The sequence below is a fragment of the Eubalaena glacialis genome, chromosome 7, assembly GCF_028564815.1.
Source record: "Eubalaena glacialis isolate mEubGla1 chromosome 7, mEubGla1.1.hap2.+ XY, whole genome shotgun sequence".
Classification (NCBI taxonomy): Eukaryota; Metazoa; Chordata; class Mammalia; order Artiodactyla; family Balaenidae; genus Eubalaena; species Eubalaena glacialis.
Window position 1 is genome coordinate 94,896,159 of NC_083722.1, and position 21,193 is coordinate 94,917,351.

A 21,193-nucleotide genomic window follows, 5' to 3' on the forward strand; every position below is an offset into this window, starting at 1 on the left:
GGGCACTCAGCCAACAAAGGCTGCATTATCAAGCCAGCTCCCACTGTGGGTATCTGGAGCTTAATCCCATGGAGGCCTTCGGGGAACAGAATGTTTTAAAATAGGAGATTTCTTATTATTTAGCTAAGGCAAAGCCAACAGATCAGGAGGCGACTACCATTGAAAAGATAGCTTGTTACTCATAGTTCCCAAGAGGAGGGGGCACAGCACATGGGGAGCCACACGGAGAAGCACAAGCGTTGGTCAGGAGGCAGAGGGACGGGGGACCATGAAGAGCCTTTATTGTGGTTTCTGCAGGAAGGAACAGGTGAGGCACGGTAAGTATGCTTACCATTGGCTAACTTGACTAATTTCTGTGGGCTCTGGGCACAGGGCTGTTCCTAGTTGGCTGGTGCCTGGCCCTGGAATGGTTAGGGAAAGGGGATGGTGACTTGGAGTGTGAGAGCCTGATAGACAAAGAAGGCGCTTGGATTGGTTGGTTTGCATTTGAAAGATACACCGCGCATTTTTTACTATCTCTAAGAATCTGCTAAACCTGGGAGGGAGTATTCCCCCAGGGTCAGCAAGGCCCCAGAGGTCAAAACAACAGCAATACAGAAAATAAAGACATAGTTAATGCCCAGGGTAGATCACATACCTCAGAGCAGTCCCACCCTGGGAAGAGGGAGTCACTGGCTGAGGGCTGCTGGTGGGAGTTATTTCCCCAGCACTCTTGGTGGCCAAGGGCACTTGGAAAAAGCTGGGGGTCCTGACACTGAGTGCCAGAGCCTGTGGGACATGGGCAGGGCACCAAGAGCTCTGCTCCCTGCACCAAGTTCTACATTCACGGTTGTATACTCTTTTTTTTTTTTTTTTTTTTTTATCAAGAAGGCTTCCAACATTGTATGAGCTTCAGACTCTACAAAACTGGGTCTGCCCCTATGGAGAGACAATCAATACCTGATCGTTAGGGGCTGAATTGCGGCCCAACTCAAATTCGTATATTGAAGTCCTAACCCCCAACACCTCAGAATGTGACTATATTTGGAGAGAGGGCCTTTAAAGAGGTGACCAAGTTAAAATGAGGTCATTAGGGTGGGTCGTAATCCAGTACGGCTGGTGTTCTTATAAGAAGAGGAGATTAGGGCAGAGACGCCCTCAGAGTGAAGACAGAGGGAGAAGACAGCCATCTGCAAGCCAAGGAGAGGCCTCAGAACACACCAACCCTGCTGACACCTTGACCTTGGACTTTTAGCTTCCAGAACTGTGAGGAAATAAATTTCTGTTGTTTAAGCCACCCAGCGCGTGGTACTTTGTTAGGGCAGCCCTAGCAGACCAATACACTGAGGAAGTTCCGACAAGGGTACCAAGGCTGGTACCCTTCCACGTTGGTGTCCAAGAACGTCCCTGGCTGGGCCCAGCCTCCCTGTGCAGCTGTGGGATCATCTAATTTCCCATAGAGCAGGCCCCTGGCTGAGCGGGCGCTACGGCACTCCAGACGGTTCCTATTCCTTCTAGAAAGGGCAGTCATCCTCGGCTCCAACTGACGGTTCCCAGATCTTCTGGTTTCCCAAGAGGAGCCAGAAATCTGCATTCTATATGAAAACTCCCTATTTTTAAGAGTTGGTAATAAATTCAAACGTTCTTAAAGAAACACTCTTCAGGCCAAACAAAACAACGCTGCAAACAGGATTAGACTTGCGTCCATCGTTTGCAGCCTCCAGCTGTATTTCTTCCCTACAGGGAGCTACCAGGTTCCCATCCGCTGGACATTTCTATTTCTTGTTGCCAGTGAATCACTTGGTGTTGACTTGGGAGCCAGATCAACCTGGGTTAAAAATCCCAGCTCCACTGCTTACTCCTGCAGAAGCTTGCACAGCTCACTTCTCCTCTCATGCCTCGGTTCCCTCCTCTGGAAAGTGGGCATCACAAGGATTGATGAGCTGTGAAGGTCAGAGGATGGCCTTAAAGGGCAGAGGGTGCAGCAGGCATCCAGGAAATGACAGCACTTTACACAACCCTCATCCGTTGCTTTCCTGGCTGATGTCTGCCTCCCAGGAATGTTGCAGCAGGCAGTGTCTGAGCCCATGTGGGACCTGTGATAGCTGACTCACAAGGTAAATATCTCCTGGTCGTGACCTTGTCAGGCTGCTGTCCTCTCCTGGGGGTGGCCTGACCTTGAGACATTCTCCTTTCCAATGTCTGCACGTTGGAATGAAGCACTGTTGGTTTGGCCTTAGAGGGTCCACAACGCTGAGGGTTAAAAGCTGGAGCTTTTTCCCTGAGCAAAATCACTCTTTAAAACACACACCCGGACACTCATTTCCCAGACCCCGGATCACGCTGTCAGTGGGCTCCAGAAGGAGGTCGGCTCCAAAGCCATCCCTGGTTCTGCCATTGGATTCACTGCATCACACATGTTCGTTTTTAATTCCCATCCAGCCGTGTAAAGACAGGAAGGCACTGCCAAATATTGATCCCGGGAAATGAGACATTAATAAAGCTAATTCTGTCCACCCGGGCCCTGTTCCCACAGGCGGGCTAGAAAGGCAGGCAGAGCCAACATCTTCCTTTTTTTGTATTTTTCATAAATTAAAACCGACACTCGGCCCCGTGGATCAATCTGAGAACACAGGCAACAGTGCAGCTGCGATAGGCCAGGTTTCCTATGGATCTGGGGAATATTTTTGTGAGTGTTTTGTTTGTAGAAGGGAGATGGCATAGCCAGCACGTGGAAACAAGTGTCTCAATCCTAGCTTGATTATTTCCTTGCCGTGTGAGGACTTTGAGCAAGCTACTAACCTCTCTGAGCCTCAGTTTTCTTATCTGTGAAATGGGTAAACAGTAATACCTACCTCATTGAGAAGGTAAGAGGAATAAACAAGAGACTGTGAAATGCTTAGCCCAGAGCTGCCCTTAGCTGCTAAAACAATCATGTGCAGCTCTTTATGTGAACATGTATTTTCCAGACTATATGATTTTTATGGCACGTTCTCTGGTTTATCTCACAGAGTTCAGCAGATGTTTAAAAATTGAAAAAAAAAATTTTGTTGTACCAACACATGCTATGACATGGACGAGCCTTGAAAACATTAAGCTAAGTGAAAGAAGCCAGTCACAAGAAAACATATTATATGATACTACACAAATGAAATGTCCAGAATAGGCAAATCCATAGAGACAGAAAGTAGACCAGCGATTTCCTAGGGATGGGGGGTTTAGGGGGAAACAGAGAATGACTGGTAATGGGTATGGTGTTTCTTTTCAGGGTAATGAAATGTTCTAAAATTGATTATGGTGATGGTTTCACAGCTCTATGAATACGCTAAAAACCATTGAATTGTATACATTAAATGGATGGATTGTATGTAATGTGAATTATTTTTCAATCAAGCTGTTAAAAATTATTTGTTAAATGAATGTATGATTTAATAATTGGATGATTCCATGTATGAATGAATTTTGTTTCCTTGGCTGTTTAATCATTCCAAAGCACTTCGACATTTATCTGTAATTCAACACACTTATCGGACATTTATTAAGTGCCAGATATGGTGCTAGGGGCTGGGGGTTCAAAGACAGAGGAGACATGGGATCCATGTTCTCAAAGACACACACTAGAGAAAGGGAAACAGATTGTAAATGCAGCTGCAAAAGATAACACTGACACATCACTTACAATGAGCCAGGCACTTATATTCTAATTATAAATATAAGTACAAGTATGTGTTTTTTTCATTTAATCTTCATAGCAACCCTTGAGGAAGGTACCAGCATTATTTGTAGTCTTTAGATGGGAACACGGATGCACAGAGAGGGTCAGTAACTTGCTCAAGGTCACTCAGCTAGTAAATGGTCAGCTGGGACTTGCAGCCCAGAAAGCCTGGCTCTATGCCCATGGCCTTGACTCCTGTGCTCCACTGCCCATTCAGGGTGACACTGTTCCAATGGTGAGGGTCCTAACCATGCCAGTGATGTGACAGCCAAGGGCACTGTCACATCCCCCCCCCCTTGGGCTTGGGTTATCAGCCCTGCAAAATCTGTCTTTACACTTTCCCCCCGCACCCTCCTCTCTCTGCCTGGCCAGCATCTGGACCTGACACACTCTGGAGACCACAAGAAAGGATGCCCAGCCCTGCCTCTGGCATCAAGTACTGCCCCGTCACCTGTCTGTTTCTCTTCCTTTCCTGTGGCAGAGCAGAAGTACCACACTGCTTGTTATGGACTGAATGGTGTCCCCCCGGCAAATCCATCTGTTGGTGTCCCAACCTCCAGTGTGACTGCATTGCGAGATAGGGACCTTATGGAGGTGATTCAGGTTCAATGAGGTCATAAGGACGGGGTCCTGATCTAATAGGACTGGTGTCCTTACAAGAGGAGGAAGAGACGCCACGGGAGTGATGCACAGAGAAAAGGCCATGTGAGGACACAGCAAGAAGGTGGCCGTCTACAAGCCAGGAAGAGAGGCCTCACCAGAACAATGCTGCTGGCACCTTGATCATGCACTTCTGGCCTCCAGAACTGTGAGAAATAAATGTCTGTTGTTTAAGCCACCGAATCTGTGGCATTTGTTATGACTGCCCAAGCCGACTAATATACTTCTCTGCACCTGCTCCTCTCAGAGAGGAAGCGGCCTGGCCCTCGCTGGGAGGGGAGCGTGACACGGGACGGGAAGTTCTGAAGTGCTGGCCCTTCTTGGAAGTCTCACCTGGCTATGGACACTGGGTTGAGTCTCATCAAACCACTGTTGTGCTGCAACCAGCTCATACCCTCCCGAGAGCTGACTCTAACATTTTTAGGAATTTTCCAAGCTGGTTATTAAAACACAGCCATAATTAAAAATTAAATTATATAAATTTCTATTAAATAAATTATATTAAAAATAAAGGTCATAAATACTCAAACCACCTCTTCCTAAGTATTTTACTATGTTTTACTATTATGTGTACTTCTGAGGTTATTTATATCTCCTGTATCTGTAAAGTGGGTATACCACATAAGGGCATACAACCACACAGCTCTTCTGAAACCCAGTTTCACCGACATCACATGAGTAGCTGAACACAGGTCAAAGTAGGAGTCTTTACACCACAGACATTGGCCAACACTACACATCAGAGCTCAATCTATTGTTTTGTTGATTGTCTAGACTTAAGAGAATAGTGGCGAAAATGTCAACAATTAAGTGCCTCCTATATACAGCTGTTACACTGTGAATAGAGCAAAAATCAAGGAAATAGTCTTCCAGTATTCAAACACTGTTATCCAATTCAGCAAAGAAGTCACTCATGCCACTGATGAATGCGTAACATCCTGACATATGTCTTTGTTGTTTCACTTTCATCTTCCTCTTTAATATAAACAAAAATATCAACCAACATTCATGTCAGAACCACATTCATTTGTCAGTTGTAACTGCTGGTTGGATACTGATAGGAGAGTTGGGCAAAAATCAACAAAAGCATTTTGTGAAAATTATTTGGCTATGTGGAATGTATAATATTCTATGTTTTATTATTTTAAATTGTATCTTATACATCACTAATATCAGTAAACTTTATAATAAGCACATGGTATATATGCAAATACATATATACATGTGTATATATACATAGTACATACATATACATGTATACACATACATGTACTTTTTTTTGGAGAAGCATGTATTAAGCGTTAAATATTCACCAACACACTGCTGCATCAAATCCTCCCCACGTGAGGAGGTTGGGGTCCAGAGAGCAGAGCACCTGCTCCAAGTAACACACCCAGGTCTCCCGACCGCCCCACCCCTGCCCTGTTCTACTGTTTCCACCGCATCACAGCACCACCTCCCACCCTGTGGGGTTACAGAAGGAAAACCCAGCAAGACAGGAAAAGTCCCTGGGGTTCCATCACTTATATTTGTTCCTGAAATCCTCTCCGTGCCATACCAATAGCTAAGCCATAAATCCTAAGAGGTGCATAACTTCATTACTCTTATTATGCTTAATTAAAATAACACTGAGCCTGGGCTAGTGATTAACTCTCTCTCCACCTCCCTCAGCCTCACATTAGGGAAATTTGTTTCTGAACCCACTGAACAAACACAGGCCAGGATTGTGTTTTTCCTCTGGGTATTTTAGTTATTTTTCACGATTATTTTCTTACCCCTTGAGGGTCTAATTCCTCGAGATGGACCTTACTTGGGAAAGTGGAAAGGAACGAAGGGCAGACAGACCTTGGTTGAAAAGTGGTTCTGAGACACCATTAAGGAGATGAAAAGGCTGGCCACATACTGGGGGTAAAAATCATATTATATAATGTAAATGTGTAAATGTGTTCACAATGTGTAAATGTACAAATGCATAAAAATAGTATATATAAAGCGTCATTTAACCTCAGTAATAATACGACAAACAATCCAATTAAAAATGGGCAAACGATCTGAAGAAATACTTCGGCAAAGACGATACATTACTGGCCAATAAGCACATGAAAAACGATCAACGTTATTAGTCGTTTGGGAAACGAAAATGTAAGCCACGAGGAAGCAGTGCTGGATACCCAATTCAATGCTGAAAGTTAAAAAGAGTGACCACACTAAAGGTTGGTGAGGATGTCGGCCCGTTGGAACTCTCACATGCTGCTGGTGGGAATGCAAAGCGCTACAAACACTTTGGAAAAGATTTTAGCCATTTCTTCTAAAGTTAAACAGAGTGACGATACAATGCAACAAGTCCACTCCTAGGCATCTACCCAGGAGAAATGATAATAGATGTCCACACAAAGCTTGTACATGAATGTTCACAGTGGCTTTATCTCTAATAGACACAAACCAGAAACAATCCAAATGTCCACCAACAGGGAAACGGATAAAGAAATTATGGTCTACCCATATAATAGAACAGCCCCAGTACTGAAAAACGAATGAACGGTTGTACACAGAGCAACATGGATGAATCTCCAATAATTATGCTGAGCCAAAGAGCCAGGCATAAATGAGTATTCGCTATATGATGCCATTGTATAACACGTTCTAGAAAAGGCAAAAGTATAAGGGCAGAAAACAAATTAGGGGTTACCAGGGGCTGAAGGATATTGACCGCAAAGTAGCACAAGGGAATTGCTGGGGGTGATAGGGAGGTTCTGCATCTCGCTTGGGTGATAGTCACATGGGTGTATCCACTTCTCAACTGCACATTGAACGTGGATGCTCTGTATTATATGAAGTTTATACCTCAACAGAATTCATTTTTAAAGTAGCTTTAGAAGTGTAACCTTGGGCAAGCTATTCTACTTTTCTAGGCCTTAGTTTCCTCATCTATAAATGAAACAAAGGTACAAGCTCATAGAGAATTAAGTCATCCTTGGGTGGGCTGAGTAAATAATGCTCTGGTCTGACATCAAAGAATCTATGGTCTTCCTTTTTGCCCTCTTTCTAAGTTTTGGATCCTTTTTCTCACAAGTTCTAAGTTTTCAACATGGCGGACAACACCAGCTCCTCCCCCGGCCCAGCCCACCCGTAATGCTGCCCTCCTGAGACAGCTTCCCCACCCTGGGCCGCCACGGCTGCTTCCTTGGTCTGGAAGCGCAAACCTCCTTATTCCTCCCCTTTCCTACTCCTATGCTCAAGTCTTCAGCGGAAGTCTGTCCTCAAGGGAACTTTCCTAACCCCCCGGACTAGGTCACACCCCCATGAACACCTAAGGCAGCCTTCGGTCGGCCTCCCTCTGGCACTTCTTACAACTCTGCTCAATGACCTCATGGTGCAGTTAGTTGTCCAAAGTCTGGCTCCCTGACTGGACTTTAACCCCCCTGAGAGCAGGGGTGGGTCTGTTTCACTCATCAGCGGATACCTGGGGCCAAGCACGTAGCCTGAAACGGGAGGATGGGGGAGGGCAGCATCTCTCCTTAGGACCCAGAGTCTCCACACCCGGGGGTCTTGTTGTGCCCAGATCTGGACAAAATCCCAGCTGAGCCCTTCGTGTTCCAGGAAGCTCCCGTGAGGCCGGCTAACTGGTCATGGGGACACAGAGGCTGCACCCCCCTTGGCTGCAGCCGCCTTCACCCCTCACCCCCATTTTGCTTGGCTCTTGGAAAGTTTTCAAACAGATTTCAATTAGTTGTCAACACTCAAGGTTTAGAGTCCAGAATTTCCAGTTCCTCTTGGAAAATCATTAGGCCCAAGAGGCCACACTTGGCGGGAGCTGAAGAGCAGCGATTTCCTATGGTCTCTTTGCTGACCGAGCTGGATTACCAGCTGCGTCGACCATGGTGTAGGCACCCAGCCCATGTCACATGCATCTCCCTAGTACGAGGCATTTGAGTTTTCAAGCCTTATGCTGAAGTCTCTACGAACCAATGAGGTCATCAGAAAGAGACACATTACTCTGGCTCCCATAAGTATATCCTGCCCAGCCCACTGCTGAGATTCCATGATGTCCCCTCCCTCTACTTTCAGAACTCACCAGAAGGGAATCTCCACACATTCAGAAAAACTAAATCATCTGAGAAATTTAAATTAAAAAGTTGCTGAGAATCTTCCATCGTATTTCTCAGTTCCCCTTCCACAGAGAACCTCTCAAGAATGTCCCCTTAGCTTTAGTGGAAGAAAATGCTTTTCTCTTTTATTGATCTGCTCTGCCTTGTTTTATTAGCAGATGAGAACTCTGAAACCCACTCATGTTTCTTTTTGAGCTTTGGCTACCAGGAAACTCAGATTTAAATTCTGAGCTTGTTTCCAGCTACATTCTTTAGTTTCTGGTTTTCTGGCAACTTGGACACTTTGCTTACTCTGCCCTACACCCTCACTTCCCTTTTGGAGAATTATTCCTCCTGCCCAGACACCCATCTTTACTCAGAAGCAACCAGGATGTCAAGCGTGACCCCACCCCACTCTGGCCATAGCTGATGGGTCCAGGAATGGACTCCTGGCTCAAGCCAGCCCCTAAGTCCTTAGCTGAGGCATGCTGGAACTGAGAGATGCATTGCTCTTGAGACGCTGGATTGTGGAAGTCAAGTTCATATAACAAAGGAGCTGTTGGCTCCATGTGGATTGGGGTGTAGAGAGCGCAGAGAAAACCCAACATGAGTGTGGAGAACTCATCCTCCAGTGTTCAAGCCCAGATCTGTTTTTGCCCATAGCTTCTCTGAGACATTCCCACAGTCTTTTAAGAAATCTTCCCTTTTGTTAAAGCTACCTAGAGTTGGATTCCTAAACGTTTTAAAATGGTAAAGGAGGGGACTTCCCTGGCGGTCCAGTGGTTAAGACTTCACCTTCCAATGCAGGGGGTGCGGGTTTGATCCCTGCTTGGGGAGCTAAGATCCCACATGCCTCATGGCCAAAAAACCAAAAAACATAAAACAGAAGCGGTATTGTAACAAATTCAATACAGGCTTAAAAAAAAAAGAAGAATGCAAAATAATAAAAAGAAAAGATTTAAAATGGTAACGGAGACTATGCCATTTGTCTGCTTCAAGCACCCAAAGTCCTTAAAATAAAAGTCGAACACTTTACCCGATAAGGCCCTGCACGATCTGGCCCCATCCAGCCTCTACAAACCGCTCTCCTTCCTTCATTTTGCTCCAGCCACAACAGCTTTCTTGCTATTCCTCCAACTCTCCAAGCTCCCACCTACCTCGGGGCCTTTGCACGTGCTGCTCCCTCTGTATGGAAAGTTCTCCTCCCAGAGCTTCACGTGGCTGGTTCTTTCTTGTCACGTCACCTTGTCAGAGAGGCCTTTCCTGATCACCCAACATGTATTTGCCCTCCACCCCACTCCGCCCTTTCACTCCATCCTGTTTACTTTCTTCATGTCTCTGTCACTCTGAAATCATCTCATTTATTTGGTTGTTTACTTGGGCTTTGTACAAGTAACACTCAAATGCAAGCTCCACGAGGTCACTGCTGTTAAGACCAGCAACGAGCATGCTGGCTGGTACGCAGTAAGTGATCAGTACATAGTCATTGGATGAATAAGTGTTCCTTGGAGCCCAAAGAGCCCTCCTTAATACAACAGACGACAACCCTCTCTCCTTACCCCTTTCCTTATGTGGTTCTTGAGTTCCTCAGTCATTTTACTGGTCTTTGTGTATCTTCACTGGTGGATTCCTCAGAGCCTTTCTGGAGTGGGCAGAAAAAAATAAGAGAATTTACTTATTTGACAAATACTATGTGCCAGGTATGTTTCTAAGCACTTTACCAATATTAACTCATTTAACCCTCCTAACAACTATGTGAGGATTGTAGCATTATTATCACCCCATGTTACAGATGAACAGACTGAGGCAACAGGGGTGGAGTCACTTTCCCAAGGAAAGCAGCCTATTAGGGGCAGAGCGGGGATTCATGCCCAAAGAGTCAGGCTTTGAGCCCACGTCTGTGACCTTTCGGCCAGTCCCCTCCCAGGTGAAGGGGAGGAAGCGTCCTCACTCCTGGTAGGCGGTCATGAGTCCTTGGGACCCTTTCTCACTCTTATGTTTGGGCTCTTGAGCAGGACCCAGGAAAGCATGTACTCATCCCAGCACAAAGCCAGGGTGAAGCACGTCTGATGAGAACTATGACAGATTGCAGCGCGACACTGCAGGATGATTGAGGGCTTCGTCTAATCACACCAATTGGTATAAATTACTATGTTGGCCGCCCCGAGCGGCATCTGTGGGATTTACACCTCATTAGATCAGCAGTGCCAAATGAAGCAACAGGGTTGGGCCATCCCCTCCTTGGGAGCTGTGTCTGTGCTGGGCAGAAATCGTCAAGGGGAGCTGGAAAGTAGGATCATAGCCCTCCAGGGAACGACGGCAACTGAGCTGGAGGAAACAGAAACTAAAGCAGTCGCAATTTTGCATTTGGGCGTTTCTGATTTGAATCAACTCTTTACACTTCTGCTAAACTCCTGCTTCAGCTCTTCTGCAGTTGGCAATTTAGCCTGAGAACAAGCAAAATTGCAGCCCCAGGTGGTCCAGGGAGAGTGCTGGAAGGCGCAGCGGGTTCTGAAGTTTGGGGATTCAGCCGAGGCAAGGAATCAGCTTTGTTGGGGGAGATGCCAAGGGTCAATTGAGCCTCCTCCAAGTTTCCACTGGCCACCACCCCCATTAAACAAACAATGTCAGAGAAAGTGGCACACACAGCTTCAAGATCACCCCAGCACTTCGCAAGCCCCACTCCAGAGCTTCGTGCCGTCACTCCAGGCAGCCACCTCTTGTTCCTGCCAACCCTTCCGGAGGTCCAGAGGATAAAAACAGGAAGGCAGGAAGCCAGGAAACCTGGATTTCCTTATTGGCTTCCGAAGGTGGGGGGGGCGGGAAGGGAAAGAGGCAGAAAACGAAGAAAGGGTCCATCAGACCCAGGAACAGAGCCCAGACTTGATTATAAAGTCGGGAGGCTTTATGTCATGATGATGCTTTAGCGGCCATGGGCTTTTTCTCCAGACAATGTCACAGATGGGTGTCTATGTTCACACTGCAGTTGATGAATGGGCTTGGGGGGCATAGATAATCACTTGGGTCGATTAGATCCAGCAGAATACAAGTCTTGGACCCGGTGTCGGGTTCACGTAAAGGGCGCCCGGGTAGACGCTGGCTCCACCCCGCCCAGATGTCCTCCGCACACACCTGCAACCAGGGCAGCTCGTCAGGCGGGAGGGCTGTCCGCCGCCCCAAGAGCACGACCTGCGTGTGGGGAAAGCGGAGCAGCCCCCGGAAGCAGCCCTGCGTGATGGCCGATGAGGCACCTGGATGACTTCAGGGCAATGTTCTCTGCTGTTCCCCAGAGCTCCCCGGCACACCGGGGCTCTGGTTGTCCACATTGATAACCACCTTGATACATACCTGGATAATTCTGCCTCCCCCTTCCCTGCCTTACTTTTCTCCTCCCTGCTAGCACTTCCTGGGATCCCCTCCCAGACAAAAGACTTGCACTACAATATTGGTCTCCGGGTCTGCTTCCAGGAAAACCCAAACTAAGACAGTGTCTTTGTACAACTTATTAAGCGGCACCTGTCTGGGTAGATGTGGTCTCGGGGGCATAGGACTTGACAGGCAACCCTCTCTGGCCTGACGAAGTCCAACACCAGGGTACTGACTGGCAGGTGACATGCGGGCTAGACTTCAGCCCCCACCTGATTCCTCTGCTGGGCATCTTTGCCCGACACAGAGGCACCGCGGCATCCACCTCTTCTCTCTTCTCAGTTTCAGGGAAGGAACGATTTACTGGAAGGGATGCTCATCTTTTTTGAGGCATACCAGAAATTCCACCAACATACTTGAGAGCCAAGGGATTCCGGGCAGCAGCAGAGTATGAAAGAAACAGTGTGGGGTTTGAGCGTGACTGCTCTGAGTTCGAATCCCGCCGCTGCCACATCCTAGCTGTGTCACTTTGGGTTCAACATTTTAATACTCCGTAGCTTCCACTGCCTCAGTTGAGAAAGGACACATATTGCTTGAGGCATAAAGTTAGGAAGTAAGTCATGGGTGCAGCGCCTGGCAGTCAGAAGGTGCCCTTTCAGTACTGGTCCCTCCTCATTCCTACTGCACCCCTCTCCCCAAATAGCCAGCGGGGCTCACCGAGTGGTCAGGGCCAGACTGGAACGCATGCGCATGCGTCTCCAAGGCCCCCTGATACTCAGAACCGGGTCAACCCCATGCTAGTGTTGAATGCTCCCGCTGTTAGTGCCAGGCTATAAAATGTTAATGAAAGGAGGCCACCGATCAGATCAGGTGATGGTGACAAAGCTCCCATCCCATCTGTTCCTCCCCTCCCTCCTCTTCAGGCTGGCATGAAAACAACTCCACTACTCCTCTGCTGGGGGAAGTGATGCACACACACACCCACCTCAGGAGATCCCACGCCAGGAGAGGGTACCCGCCTTCTCTCTGTATTTCTTGACTTTTGTGCTGTGAGTGTAAGGGCCATGGTTGTCACTGGATTTCTTAGCAGGTCCTCCTGGGTTTGGCACCGTCTAAGGTTTTCCTCACCTGGAGGTGCTGACTGACCATGAGTCCTGGGCCTCCTTACCTAAGCACAAACCTTGCCAAGCTTATTGTTTCACTCAAGGGAAAGAGCCAGGAGTACCTGCAGAAATAAGATTCTGGAAGCCTGGAGACCCTGACAGCACCTCCTCCAGGCTCCCCATCGACCCACCCCCAGCCAAGCAAGCCTGTTTTATCCATTAGGACACATGCATACACACATGCACGCGGACACACACACACACACACAGAGGCACACACGCACACGCCACCTTCCAGGTCGCACAAACATGTCACAGAAGAGGAAAAAATAAAAGGCATTGGCTTGAAACATTTAAAGAAAAATATCCAAAATCAGAATGAATAAATGTCTAATTCAATGTTTACAAACATTAGGTCCATTTTGTTCACCGTCAAGTTTAGTTTTCATAAAGACTGTATTACATACGAAGACAATCTGTGAGTTGGTTACCTTGCTTTGCAAGAACTCTTGATTATGCATGATGATAACTTAGAAAGCAGAGCCAATAGCAAATTAAATGAGTGACTATTCATAACCAAGTAAATTCAAAAGCAAACCTCTAAAACTTCTTTAAAATATAGATAATATATAAAAATAAATATATCTACATATATACATATGATAGGAGTACATTATAATATATATGTGGTATATATAATATAGGTATTATATATAATATATATGTATAATATATATTATATATAATATGGGTATTATGTATAATATATATGTATAATATATATTATATATAATATATATATATACGTATGATGTGATTGCGATGTAATGTTTGATACAACATATAATGTACAGTGTGTGGCTCTAAAAGAGAAACCAGAGCCAATAAACATCTTTAAATAGCCTGCTATGAGGCAAAAGTCACAATTGTTACTTATTCTCGGGGAACTCTTTACTAGAGTATACCTCCCTCCTGAGGAAGCCCCTATTTTTTTCCCCTGGAGACCCTCAGTCACTGGTCATGAAAGATGCACACGAATAATTCCTGCCTTATTATTTCAACATAGGAAAATGGCCATTTTGCCCCTTAGAATTAACCAGCAGCCCATATACATGCCTTCCTCTGCCTCTTGTCCTACAGATTTGCTGCCACACCTGTTACCTCCAGAGATTTCTAGGAGCTGGTTGCGTTCACAGGCAACTGAACCTCTTCTTTAAATCTCTGAAATCTTACTGCCTTTCCCCCACCCCTGCTCCACCCCAGGAGCCAGCGGGGTGCACCAGGCCTCCCAGGGCGGCCACCGCAAATGTGCAAGTGTTCAGGCCCCCCGTCTTCTGTCCCTGATTCTCAGAGGCTGTGCCCTGTGAAACCTCTGAGACTAGAAAGCCGCGTACCCCCGACCCCCGCCCGGCCTCTGCCAACCTCTTCGGAGCAAAGGTGTGAGAAGGCTGTTAGCCACAGGTCATTAGCAGAGCCTGAGCTGACGTGGCACCAGGGCAATCCCCTCACAGTGGGCCTCCCTCAGCCTTTCGTTTTCATGCCGCTTCAAGGAGCAAATTGATTTCAAATACACACTTTAGAGCCTCTTGTTCGCCCCATCATCTCTCCAATTAAGGCAAAAGGCTCAGGGGCTCGTCTTCACTCCGAGGAAACCACGGGGATGCCCTGGGCAGCTCTGGGTGCGGAGAGGTGCCAGCAGCGCTGACTGGAGACAGATGGGTGCTGGGCTTGTCGATGAATAATTCACACCCTGAGAGCCCTGCTGATACTTGGCGTTGAAGAAGGATTCTTTCTGAGCCCGGCCGCTGTGCAGATGGGTGAGGTCTCGCAGGCAGAGGCCCGGACAAGCCTGGGAGAAGGAAGAAAGAGGCGCGGCTGGAGCTGCATCCACTGACTGCTTCAGGACACGCATCAGGCATCTCCGGCAACTAACTCCCAAGCTGCTCTCCCAGGCAGGGCGGCCAGGGCTGAGTTCTTAACAACACTGCAGGCCACTAGATCTGGCTCCTGGAGGGCTGTTGAGTGAGCTGAGGGTGGATCTTTCCCCTCCTCCATGCAAAGCTTTGCTCCTGATCCCCTCCGCCCCCTGGTCCCAACCAGCCCTTAGGAAGCCACAGTTAGTCACATGTGACAGAACTGCAGACTCACAGAAAGAGATAACTCAATTCAACAAACACGTATGGAGTGCCTGTGATGTGCCAGGCACCGTTCTGCTGCAGGAGATATGGCATAAACAAAATGACCAAAAACCAACTTCTCAGGGAGCTTAAATTCCACTGCATGGACTCTCTGGAAACCAGTATGATCCAGTCTCCTCTGGTGGAAGAAAAAGTAAAAGGGATTGAGCTCCAACTGTGGCCTTAACGATGTGCCGGGAACTTTATGTTTCTCATTTGATTCTCTCCCTCAAGATGAAATTATCACCCCTACTCTAGAGATGAAGAAATCGAGGCCCAAGGAAGTTTGGTAAGATGCTCAAGGTCATAGAGCTAATGGGCAGTAATCCTGACCTGTCTTCAAAGCACGTGATGGGTGTCCTTCATGAAAGCTCCCCATTTCTCTAGCCCATATTATTAGTCTTCTTTTAAAGTAAAACCAAGTTTAGTTGCTAATGCCAATATTTAATATCTTTGTGCGCTTGGGCAAGAGACTTGGTTTTGTCATCTGTAAAATGGGACTAATGGCACCCATATCCCTGAGTTGTAGTAAGGATTAGAGGAGATCAGGCCAGTAAAGCCCTTTGTCCAGAGCCTGGCACTGGGTAAGTGTTCAATAAGTGTGAGCTGTCACTAATATTAGTAGTAGTATTTTCATATTTGATATGAACAATCTCATATAGGGAGAAAATTATAAATTACACCTAGCAAATCACCCCTAATAAAAGAATAAAAACTAAGTCAGAGAGACTTTTATACTAAAAGTAAAAGCATACTGTCAGGCCTATAGAAGAACATGTGCTGGGGCACATTATGAATACAGCAGGTGTTCAATACACTGTGACCTTTTGACTCTGACTGTCACAGCTTTAGGACATAACTAAGAGAAATTCGAAATTGTTAGATGTGTATCTGACCACTCCATCCTAAAGACAGATCTGTGCTGGCCGTGATGACTGCGATGAACACTGCCCAGAATGGCTGTGAAGGGGCAGTGCCAGGCATGGTGCCTACCTGGGTGGCTCCTCTCATAATTCAGTAAGTGTCAGGGGCTCCATGCTTAGTACAGCTACACCTTATTTTATTGTAATTTGCTTTACTGCCATGGGTCCACCCCTGTGGTGGGACCAGAGTGTAGTGTCAGCCCTTCAGACAGTCAGGGACAGAGCACCATTATTATAGAGTGGGACAGGAATGGTTTCCCTGGGAGGATGCCAGACAGACCAAAAGACATGTCTACTATCGCCCAGGAGCTCAGGTGATTATGGGAAGATGCTTCGTATGACAAGCTTTTAAAAACGTTCAGAAAAGAAGATGGGAGAAGGACTCCAGAAAGGATTACAAAAGGGCCACAGCTTTTGGAAAGACGATCCTGAGGCAGAACGCCACCATTCCTAATCTCAGGAATGATCAGGTAGTTCTAAGTCACTCCCCATCCTAGGAAAACAAGTACGACCCTGGCTGGCCCCTGTGACAACTACCAATGGGTTTTTTTGTTCTGTTTTTTTTGAAAGCAGCCTCCATCCCCTTCCCCTTAATTGCCCTCCCAGACTGGCACACAGAAGCCTCACCCCTCTCACCCCAGTCTCCCTCAGACCCTCCCCCTAGGAGGGCCTGGAAAACCCCAGAAGCCCCGGGCCAGGCACCCAAAATGCTACTGTATAAGTACCCATAACCCAATTCTCCTAAACCAGGGGTCAGCAAACTTTTTCTGAAAAGGGCCAAATGGTAAAATAGTCTAGGCTTTGCGGGCCAAGAAGCAAATTCAAGGCTATTACACAGGGAAACATACAATGAGATGTAACATATGACAAGAGAAAAAAATTTCTACAAGTTCTTTTCAGTCATTTAAAAACATATATATATATTTTAAATTCTCACTTTATGGGTCGTACAGAAATAGGTGATGGGATGCATTTGGCCCGAGCGAGGTCTGGTTTGTGGACTCCTGCCCTAAACCGTCCAAGGGGGAAGGAGCCATAAGTGAGCAGAACTTAATATTGAAAGGAAGAGGGTGCTCTAGGATCAAAATCACAGCCACAGAGGGGGAAGGAGGAAGAAAGGAAGGTTAACTGTAGGGGCAGAGAGTGAAAGAGAGAGTCAGGGAGGTTTGGAGGGGAAAGGTGACTCTTTGTTTGGGGGCGGGCAGAGACTATGATAAAAGAGTGATAGAGAACAAGAGAGTAAGAAACAGAGAGAGGAAGGGGGACGGATTTACAATACTTGCTGCGCCTTACAATGAAATTCACCAGGGATTATAATATTCAATTGCTTTCACTTATTGTGTGTACGGGGTTTTCTTTCTTTCTCTCTCTCTCCCTCGTCCCCCCACCCCGCCCCCCGCCTCCAAGTCTGGGCCCACAGAGGCATGTAATTTCTATGGGTTGCTTTTCCAATCCGTTGGGGTAGCTAACTCGCCCCCCTCTCTGTCCCCGCCATCAGAGCAATCTGGTTCCCTCACCCATCACATCCCTCCACCTGGGACACGCTCTTCCCACCCCACTCTCCGTCTCCTTAACCCACTCCCGCTTATCCTTTCTTCCGCAGTGTTCCTTGACTCCCACTGAGTCCTCGGGTCCCGCTGCGCAGTGTCCTCCCCCGGGAAAGCCTGAGCGCCTCTCCGCTTCGTCGCTTTGAAATGGGCCCACCCCTGTTGAAAACCAGGCAACGGAGAAGAAAACACTTTGAAAACGGTAAAGCTCATATTGGCGTTTGGTTACAAAGAGAGCCTACTTCTGATCGCCCCCTCTGTGCCTTCCGCTCCAGGTGGTACTTCCACGGGCCCCTCGAGCCAGGTCTCCACACACAGAGAAATAACGTTACTGGGAGGGGAATGAAATACGCTTGTGATTTAAGGATCTGCTTCAGGCCAAACAATGTAGTCGGCTTTGGGGGTGGGAGCGGGCGCTCTGACTTCTCTATTACAGCCTCCCGGTGTTCCAGGTGATTATTTTTACATATCAGGAAATTCTGAGTGCGCCCACCCCCAATTAAAGACGCAGATGTCTGCCCTCCCCGGCAGCTCCCAGCCTGCTACCTTCTCGAGCTCGGCTCAGAGCTCCATCTGAACCTGCCTCCTATAATTCTTAACTAAAACAGCCCCCTTCGTCGACTGTAATTAAGCATATACTCAGCCGCGGCGAGCTTGGCATCTGCACCTGCCGCTGGGATCCCCTTTCTCCGGGCACCTGCGCTCCACCGCCCTCCTGCCCCGCCCCCGCCCTCACGCACGCGCAGTCGCGCAGCCCCGCCCGTGCCCGCTCGCACGCCTCCCGACGGCGCCGAAGGAACAGATGGAGCGATCATCCTCTTCATTCTGCCAGAAGGGCCCCGTTGCTCTGGGGGGAGTTCTGCGGTTGTAAGACACATAATTAGACACTTCAGTGGACAATGCGGCGGATTAGAGGGGGTGGGGCTCGCGTCACGGAGCACAGGCGTCCTCATTGATGTGCGGCCCTCACACCCGCGCCCAGCCCGGAGGGAGCAGGGGCCAAGCGAGCGCATCCCGGGTGGCGGACCGCCCGCCTGCTGCCGCGCTTTGAATTCCCGGCCCTCTTCAGCGACGTCTGACTTTTCCTTTTAAAACACCGTGCCAGGATGAGTTATGCGCAAAGGATGACAGGCATGTTGACGGCTCACCTGTCAAGTCCCCAAGCTCCGCGGGTCAGTGGGTCCCGCAGCCTGCGCGGTAGACAGTGACTATCTCCACCGACAGCCCTCGTCCCCCAGGTGTGAAGGAGTCAAGAAAAGCCCTCTGGAGTGGACACACGCTGGGACTCAGCCTCTCCTCCCACGAGGAGCCGGGTGACCTCGAGTGACTCAGGCCACCTCACCAGGCTCCTCGAGGACAGCATCTAAGGTTGTAAAGAGCCCAGGCTGCAGAGAGGTGAAGATCCGATTTGGAATCCAAGGCTTGCCCCTTGCTGCCTGGGTGACATCAGGCAATCTACTCAGCCTGGAACCCTGGTCTCCTCTTCTGTAAAGCAATGGGGATAGTCTCTGCCTCTCAGGCACTGTGGGACTCAGTACGTTTGAGCTGAGCTCCTTTGTGAAATTAGAGGTTCACTTGGAAAACCAGAGTATGTCAAGGGGGTCCTGTGGGAAGCAGAAGCCAAGAGGGAATTACAAGTGCATCCTCTGTGAAGGATAAAGAGGAGAGGGAACAGGAGTAGGAGGAGAGGGCCTCAAGCAGAAAGAGGACTGATATATGTGAAAGAAAGGAGGCAAGGAAGATCTGGTGGAGAGCCCCACAGGGTCCTCAGCCTGAGAAAGTCTCAGAGCTGTGAAGGGGAGTCCCACGCTGGGTAGCAATGGCCCAGCACTAGCACCTGGGAACAGCTTGGGGAACATGTGGCCCCCGCATGAACGCTGCACTGGATCAGGAAGTGAAGCTGTGGCGGCCTGTAGCTGTCGGCTCGACACACTCCCCAGCAGGTTTTCCCTGGGCTGCGAGCTGAGCTGACACTCCTCTGCCTGTCCTGCTCCAGGGCTGGCCACCTGACTGAGAAAAAGCCAGCCAGCACATTTCATTGGCCAACCGTGAATGATTGAGCGTGTCCCTAAACTGATCCAATCAGAGTGAACCTGAAGACACGTGCTGCAGATGCTGGAACACAAATACTCTCTTTTTTGGATGGATGTGAAGAAGAAAGTAGGTAGCTGCAGGGCCTGCTGGCAGCCGCCTTGGGATGTGAGAGGTGTCCAAACTGGGATGAAGTCAACATTGAGGATGGTAGAGCAGACAAACCACAAGAAACAGGGCTTTGGTCACAAAGTCAGCAGCTGGGTTAAGCCTCTCCTGAAATCTACACTATCACTGGACTTTCATCATGAACTAATAAACCCTCTTTACAGTTTGAAGCAGCTGTCTCAGGTTTCCTGTTACTTTAAGAAAGACCTCTGATTTGACCAGCAATAAGGGAAACTGATGCTCTCTGATCTCAAAGAGTAAGCGCAGGCATACAGTCAAGCCTAATGGAACTGGAATTGGTGAAAGGGTGGTGTAGGGATCCAAGGCTGCTCTTGGGTCCTCTTAACAGCTTCATGTGTCAGCATCCTTCTCCACCCAGCCACTCTCTTTTCCATGACCAGCTGGTGTCTTCAACCCTCTCTGCTGTATCTTTTCTCCACTGCATAGATCCTTCTAAACTCATATTTCTTTGCCTTCCTCTCTGAGTTTGCAAGACCAACTCCAGATCCCCTTCAATGCATCTCTCACCCTCAACATCTGCTGCCAAGGGCCTGATGCCCTCTGCATTTCCCAGTGCAGATTTCTGAGAGCATGAATCTTTTTTTTTTTTTTGTCAAATAACAATTTATTATTTTTCTTCGCAGTTCTCAACCAGCTGGGCATTCCACCACACCACTGTTGATTTCATCTATGATGTCATGAGGGTGACGGTCATCAACATTGCAGCCCAGAGACTGGGCAGTCCCCAGGATCTTTTTAATGGTTCCAGAGAGTTCTCTAGCTAAAGACCGATGCAGCGTCTGTCGGGCAATGCTGACAATCTCATCAAAAGTGATGTTTCCACTGTGCTTAATGTTTTTCTGCTTCTTTCTGTCTCTTGGTGGTTCCTTGATGGCTTTGATGATCAGGGCAGAAGCAGAAGGTACCACCTCAGTCTGGGCCTGTCTGTTCTGAATGGTCAGTTTCACTGTAATCCTCAGAGCCTTCCAATCACCAGTTGCCTTGGTGATGTCATCACCAGTGATTTTTGGAGATAGACCCAGGGGGCCGATCTTGGGGGCCAGGACAGATGTCGCACTGACTTCCCTACCAGTGCACCTCAGGTACACGACTTTGATCTCGTTGGGGTGGAACTTAGGCGGCATGGTGGAGGCGGCTGGTGTCAGATGAACCCGGATTTGGGAGGACCGAAGAAAGTCGCACCTTGACCTCCTCCGAGCCGAAAGCCGAAATCGAACAGGAATCTTATTATTCCACTTTTTGCCTGTTTAGACATCCCCAGAGATTCTGATTCCACTGTCTTCAGAGAAGACTGGGTATCAGTATTTCTCTAAAGTTTCTCAGATGATCCAAGGGTGTTGCCAAAATCAAGAATCCCTGGTTTTAATAAAGCATTCCGGACTAGCAGATCCCACCTTGGGTCAAGTTCAAGCCCG

The 21,193-nt window shown here is 48.0% G+C and overlaps 1 protein-coding gene across 1 annotated transcript; it reads right to left on the bottom strand.

Annotated features, from left to right (window-relative positions):
• Positions 1-20,404: 20,404 nt before the first annotated feature.
• LOC133095770 (large ribosomal subunit protein uL11-like) lies at positions 20,405-20,960 on the bottom strand. The gene has a single exon (XM_061197485.1). It carries the CDS (start codon positions 20,900-20,902, stop codon positions 20,405-20,407), a length of 498 nt encoding a protein of 165 aa, XP_061053468.1. The 5' UTR covers positions 20,903-20,960.
• Between the last annotated feature and the right edge of the window lie 233 nt (positions 20,961-21,193).

What these genes read in the sequence shown, in the direction of transcription:
- LOC133095770 (XM_061197485.1), bottom strand. Translation starts at nt 20,902, where the DNA reads ATGCCGCCTAAGTTCCACCCCAACGAGATCAAAGTCGTGTACCTGAGG.